The sequence below is a fragment of the Pollicipes pollicipes genome, unplaced genomic scaffold (genome assembly GCF_011947565.3).
Source record: "Pollicipes pollicipes isolate AB1234 unplaced genomic scaffold, Ppol_2.1 Scaffold_6686;HRSCAF=7923_pilon_pilon_pilon, whole genome shotgun sequence".
NCBI classification, from domain to species: domain Eukaryota; kingdom Metazoa; phylum Arthropoda; class Thecostraca; order Pollicipedomorpha; family Pollicipedidae; genus Pollicipes; species Pollicipes pollicipes.
Genome location: NW_023596921.1, coordinates 45,305,963 through 45,316,665, shown reverse-complemented (window position 1 = coordinate 45,316,665; position 10,703 = coordinate 45,305,963). Strand labels below are relative to the sequence as shown.

Sequence of the window (10,703 nt, the reverse complement as noted above, 5' to 3'; positions counted from 1 at the left end):
AGTCCCAAACGTCATATGGGAAGAACGGAGATGACGTGAATGTCTCGTCAATCATGAAAAATGGACACCACGTTTTAATCTTAGTTCAAATGTGAGGTCGTCGAAAGGTCAAGAACGGGTATAAAAACGGTCGTCCCGATAGATGCAGTTCACCTTTGTCAACACATCAAGACGGATATTGAGGGCACAAAAATAAGCGTTAAGCCTGTTGGAAGTCCATTCCGGCCATTTCTTTTCTTCCACAGGGTCAAGTCAGATGAGCTCACCGTTCACAATTAGTTACAAGAAGCCTGCAAGAACGATATATTTTTCACATGTGCTTCAAACTAAGTTGATTTATTTAGCTCAGCTGTGCGACAGAAACATTCCAGACACAATAATGTCATTTTAGGCTGATGTAGAGATCATTTCAGATCAACTTAGTTCCAATTTGAACCATCCAAATGTACAATTTAAAGTGCTAACCGGGTCTATGTGAACAGCACCGTGCTTTGTTGTCAGAACATGGCGTGTTGTACATCTACAGGCACTCAAGATTGCACAACTGTCGTGTTCATTAGGCAGAGGCGCTTCGACGCCTCGCAACACATATGTAACATACTGGGAGCAGTCATGTTGGTAACTGAGATTATAAGTAATCAGCTTTAGAAACACGATGAGTAGGGTGGTACACGCGTCGCGCGTTCATGTAGCCTCTCCGTTAATAACAACATAAGGTCATTAGCCTTGGATGACCTTCAAATTACCTTGCATGCACTCATATGGACCTACTTGTGGACCTCATGCACCAGAATGATATCAACATGCTTTCTTAGTGGAGCATTCAAATTGTGCGTCCAAAATTACTCAATAAAGCTATCGATTTTGAGCTAAGCATGTGGTTCGCAGATGGCACCCATATAACATGACCTGGGCCACAGTCATTATGCTTCGTGGTTGCATGATGGTTGTACATGTGAGCTAGAACTCTTTTCCTCACATGCAAACATCAAAATTCACACAATAAGTGCTTACAGATTTAGCTTATTTATGACAAATATCCAAAATCGACCTGATTTCAGTTTACTGAACTCGCTTGTTTCGAAAAATCTGAAATATAAAAACTGTTGGTGCTATCATGTTCTAATACTATGACAACGTTTACCACCGGTAAATGACCACGAAAAGATAAGTTTGGTCAAAGTTTTAGAGTTTGACCCCTTTGAACTGACCTAGATCACTGATCTTGGTAGAAAAACGTCATATTTGCTCAAACGATGTGCAATTTATAGATGTACTATTACTGAAAATTTTGTGTTGCTGCAAGTGTTCGATTTAGGTCCGTGCTCGAGAAATCATAAGCAGGAGTTGACTCTCCCGGCCGGACGCGTGTTAAGTAAGAAAAGTTTCAAATCCAACATGACAGTTCTGCCGAGCTCAGCCCATTGAAAAATGAGGAAATTATTGATATATGTTGTAACACGTGCACATGTGAACTACTTTACATGAGTTTACTCTGCATGGCGACCATTGGCATGCAGCGAAATTTGGCAGGATACGTACTCCCGTATTACCCTCATCTTCTTGGCATCAAAATTTCCTGTCTTGCGTGATTTTTGTTCGGTATGGTTATAGCACGGCATTAATCGCTAGGCATCCTTCGCGTTGTTCATATGCAGATCTTGGTAATAAATGTACAGTGAGGCATCCTCTTCTGGTACCGGTCTAACACTTCAAGCGGTTGGGGGATACCTACAGGAAATAAATTGCGCACCATCGGCACAGCAAATTCCGGGAAATGACAGCCATATCACGATCCCGATCAGGGCTCAGGTGGCCTGCCACGAAGGCCCAAAACACAAATAATTAGCATCCCCCCTCCCACGAACTGAAAGAACGTACAGAAACTTTGGAAAGCACGCCACTTTTTCAACCTCAGCAAATCTGCAACCCCCGAACATGTTGCCATGTTTTGCTCTCTATCTGCAGCCACAACGGAATGGTCTGGACAGCACCGCCATGAAGTTACCGCCACGGGACGCTTGCGTTCCATTTGGCCCATGCTAATGTCAGAGCTTAGCAGAATAGTTGCAAAATAAATGGAAATATTGACAGCTAGAAAGGTGCCCTGTTAATCCGCAGTACACAATACATTCGACATGCTACCTGGCTCATTCCACGACAAATCGACAGGTGAAGGACCAAAATAACACCACATGTATGCGCGCGCGCGTGTGTGGTGTGGGTGTGGGGTGTGGGTGTGGGCGGGTGTGGGGGTGGGTGGGCGTGGGTGGGTGGTGTGGGTGTGGGGTGGGTGGTGTGTGGGGTGGGGTGGGTGTGGGTGTGTGGGTTGGGGTGGGTGGGGGTGGGTGGGGTGTGGGTGTGGGTGTGGGTGTGGGGTGGGTGTGGGTGGGGTGTGGGGGTGGGTGTGGGTGTGGGTGTGGGTGTGGGTGTGTGTGGGGGTGTGTGGGGTGTGGGTGGGGGTGTGGGTGTGGGTGTGTGGGTGGGTGGATGGGTGTGTGTGTGTGGGGGGTGTATGTGGGGGTGTGTGGGTGTATGTGGGTGTGGGTGTGAGTATGGGTGTGGGTGGGGGTGTGGGTGGGAGTGTGAGTGTGGATGTGTTTCTGTGTGGAGTGGGCGTGGGTGTGGCTATGTGTACGTTTGTGTGTGATATATTGAAAACCTGACGGGGTTAACTGAGCACCGAGAAGGTGTTATGAGGAGAAAATGTGAAATGGCGTCCATTAAGGAACATATTTACATATTCATATCCGTAACTCAACACATACGGCAGCATCAATCGGTGATTAAGCCGCGCGTCCAGCGAATCACTCATCACCATGAGCCGTTTGCAATAGCACGATATAATGGCCTGATCTGAAAGCAGCATACAAGACAACGACTTTATGCAGCAATGATATGATCCACTCACCTGCGAGTCAACTCATGCGACACAACTCATGCTTTCGCCAACACATTTTGCGTCGGCGCGCCCACAGTAACATATTACCGTTTTACTGTTACCATATGTCCCGCGTCGTTGGACAGATGTTAAGTCCTCATCGTCGGGTCCTCGGCAACACTGGGGAGAATTTGTTCAAGTCCTGAATGCCTTTCACAGTGATGGCCTTTGAAAAGCGCTCCGTGAGTTGCTTCGTGACGCTCGCCACCGCCTGCAGACACATAGAACAATGGCTTTACACATAGACACATAGAAGCATGGTTTTGCTGACCAGTTTCTCCGACAGATATTTAGACACGTCATTCGCCGTCAGTATTTGCCCATCTTCGGTGCCCCTGAGGCTCTCTTGTGTTGTGGCAAGCTTAGCAGTGCCCACGATGCCGTCACGGGCCCCGTAACCATGTGACGTGGCAAAACAATGCCACTTACAGGGCACCCCAAAGTCGGCCTCATGGTGGCATGCACTGATGAAGCTTTAGCTTTTTTGTACTATGCGGCACTGCCGTCTGTGAAACAAATATTTTTAGATCGGGCGATCCGGCGCGAACGTCTCGGACAAGTCGTCGCAAACACGCATGAACCACGGCGGCGTTGGCTTTGTACCATCCGAGACGAAATAGCAGCTCTGATGGCACAGCCCGCCCTCCTCCCGCCAGTGTGCTGCGAACGGGCGCACAGCGCACTGAAGGGAGCCCGGTGGAAGGATGGCACAGCCCACTCTCCTCCCGCCAGGTGTTTTGCGAACGGGTGCACAGTGCACTGAAGGGAGCCCGGTGGAAAGCCTTGAACCGCGCCATGCATTACGAATGAGTCATTTCCAGAAAAGTCGCCATGGGCAACTACTTTGCCGTCGTTGGTAGTCTTTGCGTGGGGAAGTACTGATACTATCAGCTACAAAGTGGCATCTAGCTAATTTTGCGATTTGCTGGCTAAGAGGTGTCACGATTTTCTTCCCTTGTTCCGATGATTTCCATCTGCGCGCAGCGATTCGTGCCCACCCACCGCTTATATCGCATCTCACCATCCATATCGTTATTAAGGGTTGTGTTAGCCTTGTCGCTATCCTTTGACTTGTCCGAGAGAATATTACTTTAAAAGTACATCACTCCCTCCTCACCAGCGTAGGTCCCACAATCCCATACCATGCAGTCACAATGCCCTACCATGCAGTCACCGTTTTCCGTTTCATATACAGCGTGATCACGGAGGTCACGGTATTTCAGATCAAGGAAGCCGAGAGTCGATATGGGCAGTTTCTGATTTTGATGACCTGTGCGCACGCATACAGAACATGTACCACTGTGGCCCGCCAAGCTGCAGTGCTTCGAGCAAAATGCAGCAAATGTCGAGGAAAGTGGTAGGAGGGTTTTTATTCCCGCTATCAACTTCATACACTTCAAGCAAGCTCCCCAAGATAAGTCTTGTTTGCACTCTTCTCATGGTTTCATCGAGCTGTTGGACAGTGACACAAAGGCCCTTGTCCGGACACACCCGGTCGACCTGGTCCGACCGGGTTTTTATTTTTGTGATTAAAAAATGATTGTGCCTAGTCTCTGCATTAAAAAAAATGGCACTGGGATTGTCCAAAAGATCAGATTAGGTCACGTGAAAATTGGTCACGCTATCAAAGCGTTGGAAATAAAGTGAAGAAAAATTTAGAAATAGCAGAAAGAGGCACTGCCTCATTGCAAGCTCAGTGGGATATACCCTAGAACAATTTAAATAATTTTGTATTGCAAAGTGATTTTGGTAACTGACTTCCTAGAAGGCCTAAAGCTCTACCTGTTCGGGCATTGTTCTGACCTTTCTCAAAAGTGCACAATCGGGTTCAAGGCGTGAGACAACCCCTGGATGAACTTTCATTTCCAATATCGGGTGCTATGCTCCTGACGATTTGTCGTGATTTCTTCACCTGGTTTTCAAGGCTATGACGGCGTCACCAAAAGTCACGTGACCAATGTTGGCCTGAAAACCGATGGTGCGCTCAAATCCTTTGATGTGTCACGCAGGCTTTCGGTTCTGGGTGAGCCAGATCACGTCTTGCTCTGGGAAGCGTCTTACTCCGGCCTACCCTCCATGTCCTAGGCCAACTTCTAGGTATCTAACAGATTTCCCACTCATATTTGGGCCTAACACGCAGTTGAACCAGCTCATGAATTGCTAGCAGCTCCAGCCGACCGACGAGCACAAACGCTCGTATATTTTTAAGAGAACTGGGTTTGCACAGCACACAGTGACATAGGTGCGTACAGCATTTGTCCATTTCAGGGCGTGTCAACAGCGAGCCATGCATTCTGCATCATGCACTGCTCGGTATCGGCTCTTAAACAGCGTGGCGAGCTACATTTCACATGCCGCCCCCCCCCCCCCCCCCCCCGAATGCAGAAGGCCCTGACGACAGCTTGGAGCCTGTTCCGCGGCCCACGGTATCTATGACAGCCTACGGCCGAGTGCGGGCGGCGGTCGTCGAACGGGGCTCGGCTCCGCTGCCACTCGAAGTACTACTCTGAAACTCAATGAATGCGTACGACAGCGTATGAAACAACAATCCTATGTCAGACGAGCTTTCTACAGTAAGGATAGCCTCTCGGTCTTGAGGCCTTCTCAAGTCTGAGGATTTCCAAAAAACACTGTTAAATAATCAAATTCGCTTCCTCGAACATCACGCACTCTTATCGATGATGGGTGGCCAGACTACACGCGAATATTGTGTAACATTATTATACCAACAAAAATATGAAACGTTGGATGATCATACACAACGGCGTTATAAAATCCCCTCATAAAACGCAAACTTAGTCGATGAAAACCGTATCACGTACACTTTCATCAATTTGTTTTCATTAATCCACGTTTAATAGCACACAGTTTACTTGTCAACAATAACCGTGGTAGCCTACATGCACCGTGCAATAATCATAGAGTCCACTCAGACAAACTATGTCTAATTACAATGTCTAATTAGTTACAGACGAGGCAGAGACATCGTCTGGTGTTTGCAACACGCAATTTTAAAAAACCTAAAGTAACAGTCACACGAGGTATTAATTGGGAACATCCAACATACCACTTGGTGATGTTTCATGGAATTCATACGATGGTGTCGCGATAATTTCCCATGGCGACATTTGCTCCATCCATTTGACACTTCATCTCAGTGTATCCGGGACAAATTGCCTGCACATAACACCCAGACATCCTATAGAAATTCTCGCACCGCTAGCGTATGGCGCCCAGTAAGCTTCCATGCATCACGTGGTACATAAGGTGTTCCCAGTAATGCCTCATACGAAAGTTACTTTAGGACTCTAAAAACTTCACGTTGCAATGTCTCTTGCACTAGCTGTGACTGATAAGTGAGTTGTGTGCGAGTAGACCTGTATAGATTATAGGGGCAGTTTAGGACCTGTGCCTGTAGGCTGCATGTAACCAGCCACGGCGTTGATTGATAAATGAACCGCGTGATGGTGGGCGTGTATGAATGATAGCGTAGTGGTGGAATGGTGTGCTGTATGGCATTCGTGTCTCTATGTGAGCAACTAAAGTATTATATTTTCTTTGTATTTTGATATTGCAAAAAAATTCGTGTCTGACGCACAATCGATGACAATGCATGATTTTTGAAGGTGCAAATTTGATTATTATGCAGTTTTTATTTCAATGCTCAGACATGAGGAAGACTCACGACCTATTGAGGGTTTTTTTGTTGCTCATTTTGTTGTTCGATTGCTCATTGTGTGATACTGCAATGCTTGAAATATTCACTAATAAACTGTTACGGTTTCAAATGTGTCAGAACTTACTTTTCGTTCATTTTCCTTGCCTCAAATATAGCATTCAACACCAGTTGCCACCTGACGTGTGCTTGGTTCTATTCAGATTCAAAATCAACTCAAAAATCTTCCTAGTTTTCTTGAATCCAAGGTTGGTTCGAAGTACGCGCTTTTGAACTTTTTCTTGTTTAGATTTGATTTGATTTTTACATTGGGAAAGATCTGAATCATCATGAAATCAAATGGAAACAGCAAAAAACAAGTGCAGTTAAAGACTGAAAGGGCAACAGTTTGAAAGTTTGAGGAGAAAGAAAGACAGCATGAAAGGTTATATTTCTTGAAATAAGTAGATACCTAGCTAGATTTAGTGTCATTGCACTGCATGCTATGAAACATGAACACACCTTACTTTAATGTCAAAAACTTAGACCATATTTTATCTTTTTCAAATTCAGAATCAGAAACTGGCATCCCAATTGTTTTAATCAACAATTAGTTTTAATCACTTATAAAATACACAAGTGATCTACATGTTGATTCATTTTTTACCATACTTCGGCCAGAATCGACTTGACTCATGTGGAGTTCAATTGAAATTAAGGGTGATTGCCACGATATTTTTTACAAGGATTGTGACAGCAGACATATCACAATACACGTGCCGGGTTCTTTGAAGGTGATGGTGGTACATTCATTCGTAGTTCACGACATTGGTCATAGGCGTGCTTTGATTCTGCAGCTTCATATCATTTACGAGCGTAACTATAATTGCTATTGCAATTATAGTTACGCAAAATTATAGGATTATCTTAGTACGTGGTTGACTGAGATGTTTGAGTGCACTTTTGTTTGCACAAATTCGCAAATTCGCACAGAAAGTTAAAAGTAAACGAATAAAATGTGGTTTGAGGGAAACTTGCCAATGTCACCAAACTTCATGCACCACAAAATTATCACACGTAATCATTTAATATGAAATGCTGTGAGATGGCGGTTGTGCTTGACAGATCATATAATCTGCTGCCTCCCATGTCAAGGCTGGCCAGGATGTGTGTAGCCTGTGTCTACTATGTGCGGCTGTCAAGAGTAGATCGTGCAATCACTGCAATAGGCAGCTGCGTGCCCATGAAAGCGACATGACAAGTCGCTCACTTTATGAGAAAAAGTGATTAAGGCGCATGTTAATTTTGCATCAAAACCTAAAAGAGTTTCCTTACATTTCGCAAAATTCGGTACAGTTAGACTATCTTCCACAGTTCCGACTCCCAGCTCGTGTCACATTCTTCTTATTCAGCTTTATTCATCAAGATCATGCCAGTGCCGCCCAGGGTGATGAGGTGATAGCCATAGAATATGGATGATCACTGGTGTGTTGACCAAGTGGTCCAAGGCCATGGACTCGGACGCTCTAACGATTATGATGGAGTTTCCGAAACAATACTGGATCTTAACAATACCGGAATTGGCACACTGTTGAATCGACCACAACTGAGTATCATCATGAGTGACCCCCCCCCCCCCCCCGTTCATTCACCAGCACTCATCTGTCAGCCGTGGTAGTTTGGTTATCACTGATGCGGTCGACGATCGGTGGAAGATGGTGGTTTCATATTTTCTTATTGAAAACGAGACCGCTTGTTTGGCGAGTCTTATTTGAACGACGAGGCAGCTTGCCTTCAGGAGCGAGCCGGCAGCTGGATACTTGACGCTAGAAGATGCCAGGTTCTAAAGCGTTAAAAGCCAACATCTTTCCAACCATTGATTACAGTGTCACGCAGAAAATGACAGGGTTGACATCCGTCTCCATCCCACTGGCCCGCGTCGCACAAGGCTTTTTACAAGTGTGAGTTATGAGAGTACGCACATCAGCTTAGTTTCGAGGGGCATCTTTCTTTTGGATTATTCACAGCGTGCACAACTGCTTAACTGCTGCGGTACATTGCTACTGTAAACTCGCGATTAATCTGAAATGTGCGAAGGCGTGTGGCAATTTTCAGTGCCAAGAAACTTGTTTCGGTGGAAGTTGCCTTGTGCAAATGTTAAGACATTCTATGAAATCGCGACGTGGTATTAACAAGTCTTGAACCCGTGACCTCTGCTGTCGTGCATTGAGTTTTAATCCCAACCATACTCTTCTGCGGTGGCCCTTGGCATGTCAACGTAAGACAAGCCTGTAACGTGAATACTTTTCCATGATTATAATCTGAACAGTCTATGGATGTGTTTTAAGTAACTCACCCGGGTAACTGACACCCTATCCGGGCCAAAGTACAGTGTCACAAACAAGTATGCCTTTTTTGTTTCACTTCCATTGTGAATTAGACCATGGTTAGCGGCGATGGGTTGACGATGATGCTGATGATTTGGGCTTTACGGTGCGCCGGCTTTCCTGGTCATGTGGTGCCCATACGGCAACGGGCTGCTATAAGTCGCTGTAACAGTCCTCTCCCTCAAATCACTGTCGCACCTGTCTCGTGTCTGACTGAGAGCGACCTGCGCACTACCGGCTTAGGTTCTCGGTGTTGCCCTGCCTACCGTGTGTCTGACATCAAGCGTGTGGCCCCGCATCTGAGCCGAGTGTGCCCCTGACGCGGCCCCGTCCTTGCCGCAGCGGCGCTGAGCAAGGCGTGCGGCGCGACCAACCAGCAGCTGCGCTGGTCGGACGGCCAGCAGGTGCACGTTCGGACTGCTGCCGGCCGAGAACAGCAGCCTGAAGGGACTGACGCTCCGCCTGGGCGTCAAACAGGTGATGTCCGCACACAAGCCGCGGCGCAGACAGCTAACGCGGGCGCCTGCAGGCTCCGCTGTCACACATGCTTGGTGGGAGTGACGAGCCGACCGGCGCTCCATGTAGCTCCTACTATATGAGGGTGGTATGAAATGGTTGCCTGCTGGCTGCTGGCTCCGTTCGCCTGGTGTGTAACAGTCACCGCGTCCTGGCCGCAGCTGCCGACCGACGAGTACCTGAGCTCGTCGCTGGAGCCGGACCGCTGGTCGTTCCGCGTCATCGACGCGCTCATCCTCGGTGTACGGCTTCACGCCCGAGTACGTCCCGGTGCAGTCGGCCAGCGGCGGCGTGCCAGGACCGAACGCCGGCGACGGACCGGTCTCACCGGACAGCTCGTCAGAGGAGGTGGGTCTGCTGAGTGGTCGGCCTCACGGACAGCTCGTCAGAGAGGTGGGTCCTGCTGAGGAGTCGGTCTCACCGGACAGCTCGTCAGAGAGGTGGGTCTGCTGAGGAGTCGGTCTCACCGGACAGCTTGTCAGAGAGGTGGGTCTGCTGAGGGTCAGCCTCGTCGGACAGCTCGTCAGAGAGGTGGGTCTGCTGAGGGTCAGCCTCGTCGGACAGCTCGTCAGAGAGGTGGGTCTGCTGAGGAGTCGGCCTCACCGGACAGCTCGTCAGGGAGGTGGGTCTGCTGAGGCTCAGCCTCATCGGACAGCTCGTCAAAGAGGTGGGTCTGCTGAGGAGTCGGTCTCACCGGACAGCTCGTCAGAGAGGTAAGTCTGCTGAGGGGTCGGCCTCGCCGGAAAGAACCCATCTGGGAGGTGAGTTCACTGAGCGCATTACCCAACGCCCGATAGCATCTGGGCCGGACGGCTCATTAGCGTGTTGGGTATCCTGAGAGCGTAATGTGACCGTTCTCTGCTTCGATATGGATCAAACACAACTGTTATCTGGCCCAACAGGAGGTGAACATGACGGGCAGCTTTCTAGCAGTCAGCAGTCAACGAATCAACCAGGTCTCGTTTGGGGAGACCATGGGCTACTCCCAGATCGGACTGCTCATCAAGAAGCCACGTGCAGAGACGCGTAATGACTCTCTGCTGGCACCGTTCGACGGTCATGTAAGTCTGCCAACGGTTCGTGGTCGATAACGTAACGTCGTAACGCAACGTGACGTAACCGTCGCAGCGGGCAGTGGGCATAGGGTAGCGGACGTCGGGCAACGGGCAGGGTACAGTAGAGAACAATAGCAGAAATAGGGTGA

General features: G+C 48.1%; 1 protein-coding gene across 1 annotated transcript in view; it reads right to left on the bottom strand.

Moving 5' to 3' along the window:
• LOC119108419 (proclotting enzyme-like) overlaps positions 1-614 on the bottom strand; it is a 2,404-nt gene extending 1,790 nt beyond the window's left edge. Inside the window, exon 1 of the mRNA XM_037231990.1 lies at positions 602-614. Within this exon, the coding sequence (XP_037087885.1) occupies positions 602-614 (13 nt within the window). The remainder of the gene's footprint in view (positions 1-601) is intronic.
• Positions 615-10,703: the final 10,089 nt, after the last annotated feature.